The sequence below is a fragment of the Lissotriton vulgaris genome, chromosome 3_1 (genome assembly GCF_964263255.1).
Source record: "Lissotriton vulgaris chromosome 3_1, aLisVul1.2, whole genome shotgun sequence".
Classification (NCBI taxonomy): Eukaryota; Metazoa; Chordata; class Amphibia; order Caudata; family Salamandridae; genus Lissotriton; species Lissotriton vulgaris.
Genome location: NC_141689.1, coordinates 871,516,873 through 871,539,351, shown reverse-complemented (window position 1 = coordinate 871,539,351; position 22,479 = coordinate 871,516,873). Strand labels below are relative to the sequence as shown.

Sequence of the window (22,479 nt, the reverse complement as noted above, 5' to 3'; positions counted from 1 at the left end):
ATGCAATGGGCAAAACCAAATTAACTTGACCTTATTTATTTTTATCCCCAGGAGCATTGGTGTTATAACATATATTCTGTAAGTAATAAGGATTTCATAGTATGCCCTTTTATTGATTACTTCTACCCCCCAAAGCAAATCGTGAAATGTTTCAATGTTCATTAGGAGAGATTTTTTCATGTTTGTAATGAATGTGAATAGAACTTCCATTTTAACGTACAAAATATGTATGCATTTATTGCCAGGTCGCCATAAGACTTGATTCTGTGGGCTATTGGTCCTCTTTTAAGTCAGGCACATTGATACTGTGACAAATTGGTCGCTTCAGTTGCCTACACCACATGCAGTGCTAACAGCTGGTTTAGCACCTAGGCATGAGTGGATTCCATCTCTAGATTTTTTTAATTTGTTCCTGGGTGATTGGGAAATGCTTGAGTAGATTTCATCTGAATTTGGCTGTAGTTTGTTTTTTCTCATTATTAAAAGCATGAGTGCAAGTCGTTTAGAAGGCTGTCCCTTTTTCTGTTGTTTACAGCTTAAGCGGGGCATCCCCGTTTCTGGGCGAATCCAAACAGGAGACGTTAGCGAATGTGTCCGCTGTGAACTATGAGTTTGATGACGAGTTCTTCAGTAATACCAGTAACTTAGCCAAAGATTTCATACGGAGACTTCTCGTCAAGGATCCAAAGTGAGTAACATTACAATTGTGTTCTTAAGTCAATTAAAGTCTTCGGTCTGAATTGGAATAACTGTTTTTAATCGTGACTCCAAAATGTGGTCTTGTATTTATGAACTTACTCCTCTAACACCACTTGCATATTGCCTCTGATAAAGAAAAACATTTATGTGAAGGCGGATGATTTCTCTACCGCTATCCCAAATTGTTCTAAAGACCTACAGTATGATATGAATTCTTCCACACTGGATTGATATATATTCTCTTTTATGCCTCCAGTGCTTAAGGTTGTCTAACTGTACCCATTCTTTATTTATTTATGAAAGGAGAAGAATGACGATTGAAGACAGTTTGAACCACCCATGGATCAAGGTATACTTTTAATTTTTTACTGTCAATTTTGTTCAGTGCTTATTGTTAATATCCCCGGCTTCTTCTTAAACAGTGGACTGAGGGTTAAATCAGACTGCAAGTTCAATAGAGCAGCAAAATCCTACCCTTGCAGTTTGATACTGTGTAGAATGTGATCGGAAGTTGCCTCTAGCTGTGTTTGCGGAGTGTAGCGCAGAGAAGATGTAGACGTGGATAGAGAATATAGTGTTAGAGGTTACTTTTCTTGTGAGGCACTTTGCTTTATTAAGTTCCAATAGTATAATAAGCTGAGCCAGCTAATAGGCAGTGGGATGAGACAGAAAGAATATAAGAGTGCAAGTGAGTGAAGAGGAAAAAGATAATCGAGGATGGTCATGCGATGTGAATGGTAAAGTTGTGCAAATGCCCAGCACTATGTCTGCTGAGGGTACTGAATGTAAAGGCTTTTCTTTTTAAGAATGACCGGTTTTCGATTGATCCAATAGTGAAGCCATGGCCAGTAAGAGGGTTGGCAAAGGGGGAAATGGATGAGTTCGTTGCTAAACGGTCCTGGATCCATTTGGTAGGTAGATGGACATCTAAATAATAAGGTGAAATGTGTCAGTATAAAGGTGTAGGCATTCCACGGAACTATGGTGAAGGAAAATGTGGTACTATGATACATGCGGTCGCTCCACCCTCTTCTTCGCCCAGCAGTGCTAATTGGCATTTAGGTGAAATACCGAAGAGACTGGTATGGTAGTATTCATGTTTTGTCGCAAATATTGATGGATAAATAAACTGTGAAGTTGGGGAGAGTGTTGAAAAAATGGTATAAAGATAAGGACTGTCTTGATTTAGTATGCATGCTGTAAAAGTCTTTAAAGTAAGTGAATAAATGATATATCAAAGTCTACTTGCAGCCGATTTCCTGTAAATATTACGCAGAAAATGGAGTTGGGACATATAGCAATGCAAAGGAATTCATAGGTACTTTCTGTCGTGTAACCAGTGGCTTCTCTTCCCCATGGAAACTAGTGGTTTAACGAAGATGTAACCAAATCTGTTTTCAGTGGTCCACTAAGTACACAAATATGCAGCCCACTCAAGACCACAATGACTGTACCACATTCATGGACGACGATTTACCAAAATGCCAGGGGTAGCTGAAGTGACAGCACACATTCTTTGATCCTAGTGACATCCAGGAAGTGATATCATAATACCTTTGACCCTGAATTTCTCTTGAACCTTGTCACATGACGTTAACCCTGAAGACAGTACAATAATTGGTATTACTGAAGTACTGTAATAACTATATGATTAGTATAACACAACAGCAGAGACAAGTGGCATTTTAGAAACCACCTACATTAGGGTGGTGGCATTATCTTTGAAAGTGGCGGGATGTAATACTTGTTCTCCTATAGTGGTGGCTGCTTGTTTTTTAAAGTGGTGGGGCGAATATCTTATCAACCCACTTTCAGACACTCCAGGAATGCCCTAAGGCGCAACACCAGCGGTACAAAAGGGGATGGTGATGGACGGAGCATCTGAATCAATCAAACACTCACTCCCAGTCAAAAGATCTGGGTTTAATCCATCACCGTTCTTTAGCCCACTCTGCCACCCCAGTTCAGACATGGCTGTGTGCAAATCAGTCTTACCCTGTGCCTCATGGGAACAGTCCAGCCCGAACTGCCAAGCCATGTCTTCCCTGGACCGGAAACAAGCTTCCGAGGACCGGTTTCTTGCATTCCAGCCATCTTCAGCCCGGCTTGCTTGAATCCAGTGGCAAAGTGAGCAAGGGACTCACGTCTGAGCATACCCTGCCACACCTATGGCGGCCTAAAGCGGTACAAAAGGGGGTGGTGATGGACGGAGCATCTGAATCAATCAATCAAACACTCACACCCATTCAAAAGATCTAGGTTTAAACCACTGGATTCAAGTAAGCCGGGCTGAAGACGGCTGGAACGCCAGAAACCCCCAAAGTGACATACACACTTTAAACTGGAGTGTTCACCACTCCTCCTCCCCTGCTGCCAGTCAGCAGGAATGACCCTGCCCCAACATTTGGCTTGGGTTGGCCGGCTGCATTGAAAAATAAAATGGTAATAAAATGATTTTATTCCCATTTTATTTTTCATGTTTACTGCGCTGGCAGCTGGCAGCAGGATCGGCGACACTCCTCTGCCCTAATGGAGGAGCCTCTGCTGTTCTCTCCCTGAGATTTTTTTTTTTTTTTACATGGAAGCAAATAGTGTATAAAACACAATTCTCTAAAAAGCCAAAGGTTCTCAAAGGGTACACATTCAGTTCTTTCAAAGTGTGCCAAGCCAATGAAACCTGGCACTCTCTGGGAGTTCACCCCATTGTTTTCAAAATGTGCTGTGGATGCCCCCTTATGTCAAACATTCACCTCCATTGTTCCAGGACCAGCATTTTGTCAGGGGTACCCCTCATATACAATGCGTGTGCCCCCTTAGGCCAAAATTACCTACAATAGCCCATTGTCAGAATTTTACAATTAATGCCGTCATATACCTTAGGTTACCCTTATGTCATATTACCTCTAGTACATCAGGGCCAGAATTTTGTCATGGGTTTCCTCCTTAATGCCAAGAAGTTTTTCAACTGAGCTAGCACTGGCATTTTGCCATGGGCGCCTGCAGCCTAACAGTTTTCTCAAGAGTTTTAGTATTTTCCATGGGTGCCCATTAGGCAAAGTATTACTCCAAGTATGCCAGTACCATTTTTTTTCATAGGTGCCTGTCATAAAAAATTTGCCTCCATTATGCCAGTAGCAGAATTTTTCAATGAGTGCCTCAAGAATTGCCTTCGGTATGTTAGGGCTTGTGGCATACTTGCAATGTAACATCGCATTCTCACTCATACTTACATTCAGTCAGTCACACTCATTCTCTTTCACAATCAGTCATTCATGCTCACTTGCACTCTTTCTCACTCACTATCTTGCACTCACTCATTCTTCCTCTGACTCAATCATACTTACTCATACTCACTGCATTAACTCATTCGAACACTCATTCATTCTTTCTCGTCCATTCACACTCACTCACATTCACTCTAACTTTCACTCACTCATACTTTCTCACTTGTGCACTCACTTACTGTCACTCATTCTGACTGACTCATGCTCACTGGCACTCAACCTACCTTATTGTCACTCACTACATTCCACTGACTAAATATCTCATTCTAGCTCCTGGTGCTCAAGTTTTTTATTACACTAATAGTGAATATTAGAGTATTATTCACTATGAATGTAACATAAAATAGGCTGAAAATAAGGGCGGAGCACGACACCCATAAGAGCGAGCTACCTCTCTCTTCTTTGCACTGATTTTGCTATCTACCTCTGAAGCCAGTGGTCTCAAATGTAGTGCCAGGGGATGCAAGGGGCAAGTCCCCTCACATTGATGACCTCTATTACATTTGATTGTGTTGAGACCTAATCTGTCATCCTCAGATGTAGAATCATTTGTCGATGCTTTCATTAAAATATGTTTCAACTATGGCAATCACCTATGTGCATTTGAAATGGAAATGGACTCAAGTTTGTGAAGAAAGCGGAGATGCACTGACTCTTAACCCTACTATTTCCATGAGTTGCACTGACATACGTATTGGGTTGACGTATTGACAGTCTCAGGGTTCAATCACTTGCTATTTAGTACCCACCAATATTTTAATGAGCTGATGATAGGGTACCATATTTTGACAGAACCACTGCAGTGAGCACTGTACATGCTTTTGGAAAAAATGGCCTGATGCATCACGGTCCACACAGTGCATCCATCCTGTGCTTAGTGCAATGCGAACTGCAGGTTCGCTCTATTAGGGCCAGGACTGTGGAAGTTCCAGCCACTCAAAGTGGAAACCTCGCCTAAATAAACATGGTTTCAAACTAGCCCTAGGATTGTGCCACTCAACTCCTCTGATTATGCTGTTCTTCTACACTGTGCTCTAACTTATTATTTGATGATCCAATGTATTTCTTGTTTAACCTAGAGACTTTTAGGTTTGTGGTGTGCACTATATAAAAAATTAAACACTGAATTGGTTGTGCCTTTTCTAATATGGCATCTAGAATTTTGAAGCTCCTGTCACTGGGTGTAAGAATTGAGATGCTTGTTTTTCTAGGCCACATTTACTGTGCTTGCCTTTACCATAAAGAACAACCAATGTATGACATCTTTTTATCCTATAGTTTCTATTTTACGGAATGATGATGCAACCATAAGAGAAGTGAGATGTTACACACATATTAATATAATCATCACAGTGCTATGCACTAGATGAGAAGTATCAATTCAACACATCCAATAAGGAAGTTATTTGGAATAAAATGGTTCACTAAATGCAAACCTATATTGATTTGTACATTGAGTAGATTCCACAATAATTGTGGCCCACATGGCATACAGGTCAGTGAAAGGTCTTGGCCAGAAATATTAATTTAGGTGTAATATCCTTGACTTTCCTAGAAAGTGAAAAATGTTGACTTTGTTTAGGACCATCCCTTCATTCAGGTGAAGAACAACATCAAACTCACCTTGGACATGGTACTATGCTTTTCACTCAAATAATGAAGTTAATTAAAAGTTGCAAATATTGCATATGGAACGCTTCCTACAAATCTGAATAGTATCCTGGAACGAAATGATTTAGTTTGACTCCTATGATATAAGTATGGACAAAAATCGCACCATGTAGACTGCCATGGCCAGGAAGCCGCTTGGTAGCAGTGCGCTTTATTAAATATTGTTTTCATTTCATTTCATTTCATTTCATTTCATGGAAAATAAACACGTTTATTGTATCAACGATTCCTCTTAGAAAGAGAAAACATAAAGCAAGACAGACTTACTCGGTAGTTGTTCCTAATATTCAGGTTCTGTCTGACACTTGTGTAAAGAGTGCCTTTCCTCCCTTTCGATGGTGAAGTACTCCAGTAGCTTCTGTGGTTGCTGTCCGCGAGGTCGTCTTTGCCCATGATCATGCGACAGTAGCTGGTAATGTCCACTTCATAGGCTTTGCTTGCCTTCATAGTGATGAGCATTGTGAAAAAGTGGGTTATTCATTTTGGCTTGGGTGACTTCACTGTTGTGATAAAGCACCATTTTACTAGGTTACACAACAATTCAGTGAGAACACTGCTCAACCTCTCGTAGTTATGAGTCAAACAGTACACTTTCCCTCAGAGAGAGGCGTGATGGGGTGAAGCAGTATGAATCGTGATTAAAGTCCAGAAAACAACATGAATCATAATTAAAGTCAAGAAGACAACACAGTAATAAAATATAGTAATCAGCATGCAAAAGTGGTGAGAATAGCAAGAAAGTAACTGAAGATAAGATATGGATATTTTAAACATTTAAGGTAAAAAGCAGCTAGATAGGAAACATGCCAGTCAGTCATTGTTTGCAGTACCCCAACACTAAGAATAGAAGGCCATCTATATTAAAACAGTTAACATGTGTTTAATCTCAAAAAGCCTTTCTCAAAGCTCCGAGAGTAAATATAAAATATAAAAACAGCATTTGTCCCATGATGGAAAATTGATCTTCCCTATTTAGTGGAGGGGTCCAAAATAGTTGCAGGTCCGATGGTCATAGGTTGATAGGACATGTCTGTGCCATCTAATAAGAAAAGAACTTCAACTCAAAGTGTGATGTGGCGCAAGTAAACATAGAGTAGTCTGCGATATAATACATCTATTTGGGCTGTGGTTGGCAAGCCGATGTAGAGGAACGGGTCAGTGTATCGTGTTCCTTCATGAAGATAGGATCTCCTGCTTTAGACCTTAGTTTTGCAAAGCAGAGGTAAGATGTTTCTTGTTTCCACCAAGGTGACTGTGCTGCTAGGATATCTTTGGGACTTTGGCTTGCTCGTAAGTCTGAAGTTCAGACTTTTTGTTTGGGGTTCTTAGATTTCAAGTAGGACAATGCAACCAAAAGATTGAGTACTTCTTTTCAGTGGTTCCATGATAGTCTTGATTTTTCTGGAAAAAAAATCTCTCATTGGAGCAAACCCGAAATCTGTAGCAGGGGGAGTATGCTTCTTTCTCTGGGAGCCGTGCTGCCTTATTCCAGTCTTGTAGAGGCCCCAAAAATTGGCAAGCACTTAGTTCTTTTGCATGCTGGAAAATTTACTCCTAGCCTCTCTAAATCTTCGAGGAAGCCTCCAACCGTCCACCCTCTCACCTGCCAGGGCTTCCAAAGGGTCACATACAATCCACTCCCAACGGGAAGCTGGATTTTATACACATGATGGTGTCCTTCTTTAACCTTTTGTGTCCCCAAAGCTATACAAGGGCCCAGCAATTGACCCTTGGAGAGCACATCTAGTACCTGGGTTTAAGTGGAGAGCAGGAGACACCTTTAGGCTTCTTCACAGGTAGGTCAGGCAGCATTCTTCCTTTTCTAATGCTTCTTCCATATCCAGGATGATGAAGTGCAATGTTTATCCCGTGTACCATTTTTGGCCTGATTACTAGTTTGGTGGATGGGTTACTCTATCACAAATGTAACGGATATCCCCTTATGCCATATTAAGAGTTCCATTATATTCCATTGGATATAATGGAACTCGTAATTCGGCAGAAGGGATATTCATTACGTTTGTGATGCAGTAACCCGTCCGCCAAGCTCGTAAACAGACCCATAGTGATTGGGGACTACTCTAGGCCCAATCCATATAGTTTCCCTCACATTTGTCGCACCTCTGCCTCACTTGACTGTAAACTGCCCCAGAAGCCTTTGTTGAAAATGGCACATCAAGCTATCCTCTTCAGAGCTCCTAACCTCCCAGATCTTGTTGTACGGAAATGAGGAGCTGTACCCTCTTCCTGATCTTGAAACTTGTTTTGCCATGCTAGAAGAAGAATCAAATGTCTGAAACTCTCCTAATGTAAGGCTTTTTCTATAGAAGTCCGTCCCAAGCATCATCATGTTGAAAGCCAGTCCCCAGTTCTGGCCCATTGTGATAGCATCTATACTAGAGCACCCCAAATTCCACATCCTAGATACATGTTCAGTGATTGCTCTCCTCCAGTTGTCCTTTTCTTAGATGGTGACTTATTTGAAGTCTCAATGTAAACCAAAGGGGGGAGGGAGAGGAAAGGAACAAGGTGGACTCGGCCTCCTGTCATACGTATATAAACAAAAAAAGACCCCTTGTGACTGTCCTATCAATGTGATAGTAAGTTTTATCAGAGAAAACTATTTGCTTTCTTGAATTAACCCTCACCCCTAAAATATCCCATGGTGGCATGCTTCATCATCGGGTTCTTCCCGCCCCGCTGCAGGACGGGGCGTGCTACGACTGATGAAGACGTGGGAGCACTTTGTTGGGTGTTGACTAAATGTAAATCTCCACTACCCTGGTTTTTGTAGTACCAACTAAAGGACTTAATAAATATTATCTTCCAACCAGCCAGGTACTTTTTAACAACACTTATTTTTTCTGACCCTTCCACTCCCATCCCCTTATAGTCAGTTGTATTTGTTGGGTTATATTTCTTTATTGCACAATCTTCAGTGTGTCCAAACAAATAATATTTATACATTTTTGACATTGGTTTCTTGGTTGGAGAGTTGAGGAAAATCGACTACTCGTGGAGAGCAACTTTATTAAGATTGCGCATGCTGCTTACTGTGTTTAAATTGGAAGCTCCAGTACTCTGTTGAAATTCCACTTTTCACAGAGTGATTAGCTGTAACTAAATAAGGCAAGTCTGTTTAAACGCCATTAGGAGCTGAGCATTTGCTACAGCAGAGTGGGCACAAGCCACGGCTCTTAATTAAAAGAAAATCCACAAGATGATCCTAAGCATCTTCTGAAAATACACCACTTCCCTCCTGGAGGGACATTTCCTCACCCAATGCGGGTAAATAGCTGCCTCCCACATTGCAAAACAGCAGAGGAATATCTGCTACATCCACTTTGCTTGAACCAGCGCCTAATGTGCCCGATAACATCAATTTGACATGATATCTAAAATGGTGGAATACCTCACTTCAGCAAAGCCTGACCTAAATCTTTCATTGCTTTCAGGAGGACTTATCAAGGTTTTCTTACTCCACTGGGGTTGCCCTGCGCTTCAACTCTCTGGGTAAAATAACCATACATCAGTGACGGACACGCTATTTCTGACAGGTTGCACAGAACGAAAATGTGAGCAGTCTCCATGTGTGCATCATAATCCATGGACACCTTCTGAATTGAAAAGAGCATGTCAAGCCAGGGCACACTGTGCTTGGAGGGACACGTTGCCAAGCCGATGACAGGCACCCACAGTCCTATTTTGGGATATTCGCGTATTAAGTAATAGGCAGCTGCCAGTGTGAGCAAGCCACGTGACCATTCATCGTAGAATAGGTTATTTAGTTATTACTAGGGGTGGGTGGAATTTGCTTAATCGCGATAGCAAATCTCAGGGAAATAGTAAGAAATCTCAGTGAACACGCAGAAATTCCGCGAACACGCGGAATTGCTTGTCCGCGATACTTTTTTACTGTTCACAATCGCTGTTTGCTTGTTCGGGGGAAAATATCTTGCGAACGCGCATTTGAGAACGCGAATAAGCAAAGAATTTCGCAAAGTCGCAGAACGCAGAATTTTGGCCAATTTCGCGTTCTCCGCGGAACGCGAAATTACTCAAATTCTGCAAATTCCGCGCACGGAACAGAATTTACCACCCAGGCCTAGTTATTACTTGCTCTCTCCGTTCAGTTTCGTTACCCATGGATGCAAATACACTGCATGCCGCTATAATATTCAGAAATGCTGCTGAACATTTGCTGCATGCAAAGAAAGGCAGAATAAATCATGGCGTATTGTAGTATAACCACTGAGTGGGGGTTGTGTCCACTGAACTTTCTACTGTCACTCCGCCTTCAAACGCCCACCTTAATGTTATTTATTCAGCGAGGAGTGAGAGCGCCACTCTGGGAAACTTTCATTCCTCAGCTGTGCTCATGGAATGCAAAGACAGCGGAAACTCCAAGCAAAGTTTTTTGGTTGGGGTTCGAACATCATTATTCCTCTGTGCAGAGGCAGGCCTGTGAAGAATCATCGCATTATGCCTCAGTGGCGGCTGGCAGAAAATGGGAGGGGGGTTGAAAAAAGAATAAACTAAAAACCACTTACCTCTTATTTGAACGCCACCAACGCCGTCTCTCCTCCATCGTTACTATCTCCGTGAAAAGTCTAGGAAGCACACAGGCGCCACTAAGCCAATCAAAACACTGATGTCACCATGACAGCAGTGTTGTGATTGGTCTGAGCACCGTGGTTCGGCGCTCAGACAGGCAGTGGGAGCCAGTTCATGATCCTCACTAGGCTGTGCATTACAGCCTGGTGGGGAACATGCAAAGTTTGCATGACAGTTTGGCTGGCCAAACCGTCATGCGCACTTAAGTGCCCACCACTCCTACCCCATGACACAAGCCCCGCCCTAACCCTGCCCCCGTAGCTGGAAATATACAATTATATTAACAATGTTATTATCATTTAATTTTTTATTTTTTCCACTGCTTTCAGAGCAGTGGGGCAACAGCGTACCCCAAACTGTAGACACCCCAAAAGTTCAGTAAGATTTTCCATAATTTACTTGATCACTCAGTTTCTTTAGGCAACGTGGCCCCACATTAAGGCACCTCCCAAAACAACATCAAGCAAAATACAGTACATTAATCATTTAGATGGATTTTATTACAAAATTCAAAAATAAACTGCATGTAGTCAATGCCATGAGGCATTCCAATGCAGTTATACAAAGTTAGTAAAAAAGCTGAAAATATTATAAGTCTCAATGAGCAGCAAAATCTCAAAGTAATCATACAGTAATCCTTAATAGAACAGGAAAGTCTTCTCAAAAATCTGCTTAGCCCCACAATTGAGGGTTCTTATGCAAAATTCTTGCATAGATGAGAACTTTTGCAGAATCATCATGGTGTAATGAATGTGAAGTTTTTCTGCACATCAGACCATGAGAAAAATAAGTAACCCATTACCTTTACACCTAAGTGCAATTCCACTACTTTAATAGTTATTCAGCAACCATTATGCTAATGCCATCCTGAGATGTTAAGGCACACACGTTACATTTACAGTGTCATGCTATTTGAATATGTGTAAGGAAAGAAACAGAGTATGTAATATTATGTATCCGAGTTCGAGAAAGATCATCCTGAGCAGAACAATAATAATAGTGAAACATATTCTAGTACGTCAGCTTGACTTGTGCTGCGGAGCCTGTGCGGAGAGGATGGGTGCAGAGGAGAAAGCCCTGAAAGCATACCAGACATGACTTCCATCTTGGTTAAAATGGCTTTTTACACTGAAATGTGACCTAGTTAACATGCACTAGAATAACACAGTTGTACACATAGGAAAGTCGTTTCGAAGGAAATTAATGCATTAAAATAATTAATCTGCACATGTGGAATCTAGAGTAAAATTGCCTACTGCACATTATTAATGCACAAAAATGATAAATACATAATGCATTTACAGTAGTGCCTCTAGCATAATATTGACTGGTTCATGGCAGTTATAAATAGCTCTCTCTGCAGGGATCTAGATTTATAGATATGTTTGCTCCACAGCCTAGGTCTCTGATGCCTTGTATACAGAAGGCATCATATATATTTCATGTGACCTTTTATTGCTCAGTGATATTTCCAGAAAGCTTTTTATGTATTCCATTTTGCTTCCTCCTCTCCCTTGAGCTGCTGGTTCTGTTCTGTTAGTGCTGCTAGCCAGTCTGTTTGACAACACAGCATGCCAAATAATGATTCGTTAAAATGTACGCCTCACTGTTCAGCAAACCATCATCAGTCAGCCCTTTAAATGGTGAGATTTACCGCACTATTACATCTTTTTACCTGGTACTTATTACAGTAAATCTCAGCAATTATGCCTGGTTCCCATCAGCAACCCCAGTATCTACCTCCACTCTCATTCTGCCTCCCAGATCCCCAAAATAGCCAAGTGTAAAGTAGCAATTTATGTTTCTCATCAAGAACAATTATGGCAGAAGCCTGAGATGGTTCTTTCCTTTGAGTCCAATTGTATTCAAATGTTTATAGTTCATATTCACGTCGACTATAAAACTAGTCTGATTTCTACCACCTGCTGTATCCCACCTGGCTGAACGATTAGTTCCACCTCACTAATAGGCGCTATTCATATGTCTAACAAGCCCCTCAATAATGAGTTTCCAGAGTAGCGCAAGGTAACATGCATCAGGTCTCAGTACTATAAACTATATGACCCAGCTTGAGTTTGTGAAAATCTTATACAATACCTTATATTTTCTACAGCTGCTGAAACCTCTTTACGTAATTTTACCAGATATTCATAAGTGTTTTAACAGATCGTTTCCCAGCAATCGAATACGTTTATCTCAGTGAAGCTCCCCTACAGCTTCTAGAATTTGACAGTGCTCGAACTCTCCAAATACTTAGTCTTTTCTTTATCAATGAAAACCTCTTGCATGCAATGCATAGGTATTATCTTAATGACTTCATGAAGTTTAGGCAGTAGGTAACGTGGGCATGTCATTCTGTAAGCGTGTAACTTATGAGTGTGAAGCAAAGGAGCGGTCTACAATAAGGGCTTCGCTGTGTGGCAGGATGGCAAGGATGTGTAGAGAGGATAGAAGTGACCAGCAGCTGGGAGGTATGAACAGAATAGGGAGGACATATGCTCTGGGTGGAAGGTAGAGGTGAGGTTAAAGAGCTGGAGGGCAAGGGCTGTGTGGGCCATTAATGTAGCGAATTGCAAGTTTTGCCTGGAGAGCGTTGTCTTATTTAGCAAAGGGAACAAGGGTACAAATTGGAGCAGGGGGAGGGGAGTTGGGCTTCATCAGCAGGAAAAGGGAACAAGGTAGACAAATACAGACTGGAAATAATGGAAGAGAAGAATTTTTGAGAGAGTTGGTGGTGGGGGCGGCAGGGAGTCTCGTGCGAAGGGGGCAGTTGGTCAGTTGGTAAGTTTACTTTGTGAAGGTGTTGCTTGAAGAGCTGGGTCTTTTTTGAAGGTGAGGTTTGGCATGGTGGTTATGAATTCAGGGATTGTTTCAGATATATGTGGTATAGCAGGAGAGGAGGACCAGCCTCAGGCTTTCTCTTTTCTTGCATCTTTTGGAGTTCAGCCTGGCATTGCTACGTTCGTTGAGCTTTCACCTTGCTTGGAGATCATGAACAGAAGCCATCACAATTAAGGCAAAATCAGTGATACTAAGATACAATACTGATATGATAGTGATACTAAAATAACAAAACCCTTCCCTTTAGAGAGCTAAATTAAATAATGTCTATTTATTTTCAGACCTCTTGATTTTTTTCCAATCTGTTTGAGATTTGACAAAGCCAACATTTTTTATACTGTACACAGGCACCAAGCAACCATTGGCTTGTTTAGGTAAGCACCTTTCAAACAGGGCTTGAGACCTTGTCAATCACATCTTTGATCAGATTTATCCTTCGGCCTCCAAGGAAGTGCTTGTATTAGAATGGATATGGAGCTTATTTTACTTCTGAAAAATACTCAATGACCACACTTCCTGTCAATATTGATCTCATACACGTATACAAAGCCAATCCTTTTTTTATTTCCCCCTTGCAAGACACAGTGGGTCACTTCAAAAGAAATGAATTGCTAGTGACACCCAGTAGCCTTTCCCTCAAATTGAATCAATTATAGGGATTAGCCTTTGGCATCCCCAGCAAGCACTGTCAGCACACTTGGCCGCTGATGAGACGCGGCGCACCTGCCAACTCCCCGGCTCCTGACAGTGGGCCACCGCTGAAATACAAATTCAGCATGCCCAGCGGCTTTCAGAAAAAGCCATCACCACTAGTTTGTAACTGAGATGCTGTTGGCTTTGCCTATACTTGTTTTTATGACTTCACTTTTTTCTTATTTGTTTTTGGAGTTCCTGATACTTGTACTTTGCTTGTTTCACCATGAGAAAAATGATGGATTATGTAACTGGAATATTTTAGCTGCATCCTTTATGAAATTCGTTTTCCTGCAGGATGGTTACAGTAGAGTCTAAGTAGTGCTGATAATTTCTTTTTTACAGCCTACTTCAAAAAGTAACTTCTTTGTATCTTATCTTTCAGCCGAAGGATACACAGCAAGCACTTAGTAGAAAAGCTTCCGCTGTCAACATGGAGAAGTTCAAGAAGTTTGCTGCTCGTAGAAAATGGAAGGTAAATGTTGCACACCATTAAACAAACTTTGATTACTGAAGTGATCGAACTCAAGTTGTGCATTTCGCATGACTTCAAAGTTAAATCACAGAAGCCTTAATAACCTGCTGTTTTCAAAGTCTTCCTAGATGCACGCTAACAGCGTGTCCAGTTAGTGCTATCATGGATTCCATTTAGTTTAAAAAGTGATTTAATAATATTCACAAAGTATAAATGAATGCATTCGTTCCTTTACTTGCCCTGAACTGTTTAATCATTAATGTCCGTCTTAGAATCCTCAATTTCACAAACTTGAGAGAAAGGATTTCTCGCTTCCAAGAATTATGACTGCTATTCTCTAAACCACTAAACACTTCCCCGCCAAGCCCACCCTTTCCCCTCTCAGATTGGGCATTAGGACTCTGCTCCAGGATCTGTGGGCATTGGACATCACTTCCTGTGAGCAGAAGGGATTAAGGAGGAGGTATGGAACATAGTGTGGAATAGCCAGAGGGCAGCATTGATGAATACTAACTCACCCAATTGTAGAAATGACCAGATAGGAACCGGTGGCCAATTAAGAATCGCAAAGATCGTGGTACCTTGTTGTCATTATGTGTCATGGGCCTGCAGTCGTGCTGTGTAATTGCGGACTACAACCTGTGTGGGTCCAGGACTCCTCTTGAGCACACCTCTCTTATTGCATCAGGTCAGGAGTACACTTGCCAGTCGATTGTAGCCCCGAAAAACAAGGGTCACACTAAATCTGCCTGTTTGCCCACAGTCAGGCACTCTTTATAAAAGCCAGCATTTCTAATGCCAGCATGGAGCGTGTGGCTCTGGAGTAGGGTGCAGTTCTGTAACGTGCTTGCTCCTTCGCCCACATGGAGAATCATCAGCCAGATGCATGCAGGTCATGTCAGTGTGCCCACCCAGCACAAGGAAGTGGCGGTCCTCTGACAGACCTCTGACATGTATTGCAGCCTGGGGCAGATGAGTGCACACATTCCCTCCTGCCATCTATTTGGCAAACATACCATAGGCACAAGGCAAGAGCCAGCAGCTCGCTAATTGTAGATCCAGGAAGGGGCACCAGACCCCTAGCCATTCAGAAGAAGGTAACTGTCAACTTTCCCAAGAATGCAGGCTGATATTTTAGAGTTATGGTGCAGTCATGCAGGCTAAATACTGCAACAGGACCGGTCCTTTTCACTCATTCCTGGGCTAAACCCAAAGATACTCTTACTGAATTGACATACACCTTGTATCCTCACTCTGGTTAAGAAGAGTTGTTATTGCATTAAATGCAATTGTCGTTCTCTATCATATTTCCATATATCAGATTAAATTGTAAAGACCCCTGATGATTTTGCACTGCTACGAACAGTATTACTAATATTCAAGGTAATTCTAAGCACGTTCTGTATTTGGACAAGGAAGAGGCAAATCATGCTGTGCAAATTACATTTATCTGCTCTTGCTGTTCTGTTTCCCTATTCAAATGGGTTCATGGACAAGGTAACCTTTCCTTGTTCTTTCACAATTAACACCTATTAATAAAAAAAATGTTTTTTAAAGTTTTTGGCCATTTCTAAAATACATTTTGTTTTTCTTTGAAGCAATCTGTGCGCTTAATATCCCTGTGCCAAAGACTATCTCGGTCCTTCCTGTCCAGAAGTAACATGAGCGTTGCGAGAAGCGACGATACGCTGGTGAGTTCATTGGTTTCACTTGTGATTTACTAGGTTTGACGTTTTCGGAGCATGCAATTTCCACAGGGGAGCGGTTATGATCTAGTTGCCGTTCCGCTGACTTTGGATCCTGGAGATCTGGGTCCAGTCCCAGCTTTGACACTGGACCATAATAGTGGGATTTTAAAGATTTGACAATGTCTCAATGTGCTTTAGGTTGTAAATATTGATAATGTGAATGTGCAAAAATTAGCAGTAGCTTATTTCTACCCCTCCATTACATCTGGGTCACAAACATATTGATCTGTACTGCTTTATTCAGATGCTCCTGCTATAATAGACAGGTTTTCTGTAAAGCGGTCCATGGCCCTTTGAAGATGAGTCTCTTCTATTTCAATTACCTAGACTAATGGTCAGGTGTAATTCATACCATTGTGCAAGTTATTTACTTTCTGGCTCAGTGCTTAAATTTGTAGAAATAAGTGCCAGGGCCCTCTTCAGGAGGCCACTGCAGCTTGCACTACCCATTGCCCCCACCAACACTGCCAATGACAATACCTACACAACTACTAACGCTCACACTCCTACAAATGTGACAATTCAGACTATTCCAGTTCCCCAAAGTTATAAGAATGGCCTTGGCAGCAGCTATTAGTAATTAATGTATACTGAATTAATAAACTATTGTTGTTGTGAACATCTCTAAATTAGACTCTCAGCACCACCATATGGCAAACTGTCATTATTTCCACTGTTGACAATTAAGTTCCGGTACTGAGCACTGGAAACCACTGGTTCAAATTAAGCACTGCTGTGTCTCCTCAGCATTATGATTTTCTTGACTTTGTGAAGCATGTCGCAAAAAAACTTAACGTGAAAGCCCACTGATAGGTTGACTTGTGATTAACCCTAAAACCGTCATCCCTGCAGCGAGGACAGCGATTGACCTCTACCAAGGTCACAGGAATGCACTTTGAGGGCTTCAGTATGGCTTTTTTTCCGCTGCTGAATCTTGGCATTGATTGTACTCCGGAAATTAGGTCTGTGTTCCCGACAATGACCGCTGTAAATAAACCTGCTCCAAGGTGATTTCCCTTATGCTGCAGGGCACACAAGGGCTGTTCCATGACTTCCATTGTTATTGGAAAGAATAATAGAATGTGTATTAGTGTGTGTGCGAGTTTCATTTATTCTTTTAAATGTGCGCTTTCTACCTGGGTCTTTTTACTGCAAAGTAATTTGTCACAAGCGCTCTGGATTTCCTGTCAGTTAGTCTTAAAATAAAATGCATGACGTACTATCGTGGAATAGAAGCCAGGTGTAGGTTATTTATGCATCTGGAGGGTGTAAATACTCAAATCCGGGTTCTCAATGGTATTGGGGGTACATTTCTAAGATTACTTTTTCAGGCTTAAAGGATACTGCATCTAGCATGGAATTTAGTGGAAGCTCAAGAGATTTAAAAAAACAGATCCCAGCCGTCTCTTCCATGTATAGTGGTCTGGCATTGTAGGCCAGTGGGCCTTTGGTCTCCAGGACTCTCTACACCAATGGTTGGATTATATAGCCCACTGAGACAGTTTGAGTCCCTGATAACTAAGCAGAGGAGAAATTTGCGAAATGCCCAAAATATGACAGGAAATATGCATTGAAACACAAAATGCAAGTACAGCATTATGTGCTGTTTTTAGTGCTAAACACATCCTCATGCATTTTGAATAAGAGGACGCATTTTGCTTTAAAAAGGAATCATTAAATTAGCACAAAATTGCATGTGACGTGAACAGTGATTCCCATTATCTCAGTTTGCATTGTTCTTGTGCTCTCACAATAGGATTTTAACCTGAAATATTCTCAATTGTGATGTGGCGTGAGGACGTATTCTTAGGCATTTCAGATAAAAGCTGTGTGAGATCATACCGGTACCAACAGAATGTCTCCTGAGCCTAATAACTTTTTTCTAATTGAAAACATTTGTCATTTAAGGAAATTAAATATGTCCCTGACTGAACCTGCCTGTATTTCTTTGAATTGCTATGAACACATTTACCTGCTTTAAATTCCCTTATAATATCGGAAACTTGGTCCTTTGACCAAGGATTGTCTGGCCCTTTTAGACTTCTTGTGTCTTAATTTTACTTTATTTTTCTGAATGCTTGTTTCCATCTTGTATTTCCTCTTTCCTGGGTTGCCTGGCCGCAATTATTGTTTATTTTATCATTATTATTTTAGCTCTTTTATTTCACCAGTTGTATTCTCTCTGTGGCCCTTTTGCTACCCAGGTCCACCCACCCTGCCCTGTTGGGCAAGCCAGTTCTTGGTGCCTGCTCCTCTATCTCCCACTCTCTGGAGCTCTGTTTAACCCCCTCTGGGGGCCTTAAACGGCAACTGCCGCATGGAAGCTCAAAATAAGGGCTCATCTGAAATACTAAAGGTGCACCTATGACAAGCCTGTCTGCACCCGGACTTTGCCCTGTGCCAGAACCCATGGCCCAAGCCCACCAACAAGGTATGCTGCCTTAGGTACCCTTAGCCTTCCTACATGAGCTCAGACCTCACCTGCATCAAGACCCACCTTCCCAAACTAGAGGGCACTTTCAGTTGCGCAGGTGCAAATTGTCTTGCTGCCGGGCCCCAAGCACCCATCCTACCCTTCCATCTGGCCGGCCTGGGCCGCCACCATACCCATAAAACTGTCACATTCTCATACCTTATAGGCCTCTTTATCAATATTCAATCCCTTCCTAAACATCAGGTCGAGTTGTGTGACCTCTTACTCTGTCACTCCACGGACAAACTCCTCATCACTGAGACTGGGTCCAACAACTCCACCGATGTGGATATCGCCACGGTGGGACCCTCTTGATACAAAATCCCCAGACAAGATAGATACTGTAAACCTGGCAGCGCAGTCCCCATTATGTACAAAGACAATTACACTCTCTTCATCCTAGACATCTGTTCATACGATTAGTTAGAGTACCTTCCTTTTTAAACTCACCATTGCGAAGTACCACCACTTCTCCAGCAGCCTCCTTTATAGCCAGCCCGGCCAGAGCAAAAGGCTTCAGTTCCAAACTCGCAGATGTACTGCCACTTTTTGCCCTTTAATATTTGAACCTGATCACCCTTGGGCATTTAAATTTCTATCTAGACATGCCCATAGAGCATAACTTGTGCATACTTCCTGATGACATGCCGTTTTGGGCCTCCAGCAAACTAGTCACTGGCACCTAACACTCAGCAGAACATATCCCTCGAACCAATCTTTTCTAACATCCCTGACCTCTTTTCTCCACAGTTGTCCAGGGAGATGATCGGATCCCTTCTTACTTACCTTTATTATTCTGCTTTCACTCCCAGTTCCTGGGGTTGACCTGGGATAACAAGCCGTTGCCTCCAGATCCTTGAAGCTTATCTTTTCTGTGAAACTCAGAAAAGTTCTCACAACCTACCCCCTTCCCTTCTTCAAACAACTCTTCTATGGTTAATTGCCTCAACAAATGACTTTCCCACTCACTTAATTGTATTGCCACCCCCCTTCAAAACCTTCTCTGCCTCTCCCAAACTTCCTTCTTCAATCTCTGATCACAGCTACCGATGACATCCACTGCATCCTAGATCAGGGAGCTTCGGCAGCCCTGATCCCACTCGATCTGTCTGTGGATTTCTATACCGTTTCCCATGTCGTCCTTATTAACTGCCTCCATGACAGCAGCATCTGTCTGGACGCCCTTAATTAGTTTCACTTTTTCTGATGGATCTTTATAACTGCACCATTAGAATTTTCCCAGGCACCAGGCTGGATCTAGAAGATTTAAACAGCAATGCTCCCAAGCACTGGTAGATGGTGCCGTGTGGCTCTGCATCAACTTCATTCCGCCACAAAAGTTAGTGTAGCCGCTCCAAACTTCTTCCTTGACAGTTTGCAAGTTTATTCTTGCAAATTTTGATTTTGTTTTCCAGTGTACAAGTAATCTATGTCCCTTCCTTATTCTACAGTAGGTAAGCCATATAGGGACTGTTGCAGACTAATGTCTGACAGAACCCCAGGAGATGAGCCTTTTGGTGTTTGGGTTCAGAGCCCAACTCCAAGTCATGTCATAAGTGTCCCCTTGAATCCGAGGGTGGCCTTGGAACGCAAAATATGTATGTCATTAACACCAAAAGAAGTCTCAGATGTACTCCTCCCACTTCAAAGTCAAGGGTGTGGACTTGTTTCCACTCGCTGGGCCATTCCTATGACAGGTCCTTGTAGTCGAAGACTTCTGGTAACTTGTGATTGAAACAGAAGCACAAAGATGCCAAGTCGCAAGGACATCAGGATGCCTAACAGTCTCACTCCCAGTCTCTCTTCGTAAAACTAGTTCCGCAACTGATCACAATGCACCCTGCTTATCCAGATTCATCAGTGACGTTGCAACATAGTGAGGCCTTTTGAGACACCCTGTTGCAAATCTGGCACTCATCCAGATCCCTCTCGGGTGCCTTCAGCACCCAAGGATTAGCGGAGGCCTCCTGTCTGGTTACTACCAGCGAGTCCTCCCTCAGCGCCACCTGTGCCTACCGAACCAACTTCAGGCACTGCTCAGACACCGCAGCCAACTTCCAATCCAGCACGAAAATCCATGCCAGACCATCTCAGTGATGATGCTGGAGAAAGACTCCACCCCCATTGGCCAGTGTCAGCTTGTGATCTTCGAAAGTGGTGGCAAGTAATACTATCAAGAAAAAGGAGAGGGGGGACCAGAGAGCGGATTAATGGTCCAGTGTCCATGCTCCACTGTTTCAAAGGCAGGGTCCAAAAAAATCACCTGTATCCCTACTAATAGGAAAAGGCAAAGAAAAGTCCTAAGTGGGGCGGGCCCATGAGACAGGGGGAAAGAACATGACTTGCCTCTTGTTGCCCTCACACACCTGAAGAGTGTCATGCTTCATCATCAGGCATTTGGTTCTCGTTGGGCCGGCGCTGCAATTCTTTGCCTTTTCCTATTAGTAGGCATACGGGTGCTTTTTTTGGACCCTGCCTTTGGAACAGTGGCAAGTAGTACTAGCCAGGAGTTCAACCCATTTAAAAAAGAATTTGCCTTCACAATTTTCCATATGTTAAGACTGACTTTCATAGTACTAATGCCTGGAAGAATTATATAAAATATTCAAGTGCTAGAATCTTGCCATTGATACTTCCATATACCATGGGTGGCTCGTATGCCTTAAATTATCTTCAGTATTTCAGAGCCAGCATTTTGTGGTGGTTTGCTTCCCCAACCCACTCCATCAGCCCAATATGCCATGGTGGACCTCTCTGAGTCCTAGAATTACCTCCAGTGTGCCAGCACCAGCCTTTTTCTATAGGTCTGCCCTTATGCCAAGTATTCCTTCCAGTATATCAGGGTCTGCATTTTGCCTTGATGCATTCACTTATGCCAATAATTTCCTCCACTATGGAAACACCAGCATTTTTTCACAGGGGCGCCTATGCCAAGAATTACTTCTAGTATGTCACGGCTGGGATTTTGTCATGGGTGCGCTCCTTATTCCAAGAATTATCTCCAATATGTCAGAGATATCAATTTAGGTGCTGCCATAAGCATAGAGTTATTTTGAGTATGCCATGACCAGCAACAGGCTCAGAATCATAAAATAAAAGCAAACTCTTACTCGCTTTCACTCATAATTCGCTTCCTCTCACGTTAATTCACCCCCTTCACTCACTCCAACTCATTCTCACTTACTCATGCTTACTCCTACTCACTCACATTGGCTCTTTCTCACACACAAATATGCTCATGTTCGCTGGTTTTCACCACTCTCACTTAGAAATACACTTACACATACACCCTTTCACACTGACATGCTCTAGGCTCTGGCACAACTGCATCTGCTGCACCATTGCTAGCTAAACTACTGCCTCAATTTCACACCTTCTCACAATTTCTAAATCATTCACACTCCTTTACTCACTCGCTCTCATTTTCATTTATTCATGCACTCTCAAACTCGGATGTCTGCTCACTTTCATTGACATTCTCAAACCCCCCCCCCCTCCACACATGAACAGAGAAACCATTTTCTTTTACGTACCTTGCTTCTTTTGCTGGCAACTTGGAGGCTGCATGACAGCAGCAGAGCAGGAATCTGTTGCTGGACATTGGAACCAGCAAACCATGATTACCAATTAGCAGGCAGATTTGAAAAGGGAAAGACGCACCTCAGTCCCTCTCCAATCTTCTTGATAGGACAGGAAAAATATCCCTATAGGAAGCTGAAGATACTTCCCATGCTGCTCTGTGTGGCTTCTCATTGGCCTCAGGGACGCCCTGGTGTGCACCTTAACAGCCACATATGAGTAGATGTAGCGTGGTGCCTGAGGCGTGCACAGTTCTGCTAAATAAAATGGGTTGTGCCTGTGTGATAGGATCGCAGCTGAACTATGCCCCTCACCAGTGCCTAATTTTTAAAACGTTAAGTGCCAGGGCCCTCGTCAGGAGGTCACTGCAGCTTGCACCACCCTCTGCCATTGACAGTGCCT

The 22,479-nt window shown here is 42.4% G+C and overlaps 1 protein-coding gene across 1 annotated transcript in view; it reads left to right on the top strand.

Annotated features, from left to right (window-relative positions):
* DAPK1 (death associated protein kinase 1) overlaps positions 1 to 22,479 on the top strand; it is a 633,429-nt gene that overhangs the window by 358,672 nt on the left and 252,278 nt on the right. Inside the window, exons 7-11 of the mRNA XM_086961193.1 lie at positions 52 to 78; positions 536 to 688; positions 1,003 to 1,048; positions 14,188 to 14,277; positions 15,876 to 15,968. Coding sequence (XP_086817319.1) covers positions 52 to 78; positions 536 to 688; positions 1,003 to 1,048; positions 14,188 to 14,277; positions 15,876 to 15,968 — 409 coding nt within the window. The remainder of the gene's footprint in view (positions 1 to 51; positions 79 to 535; positions 689 to 1,002; positions 1,049 to 14,187; positions 14,278 to 15,875; positions 15,969 to 22,479) is intronic.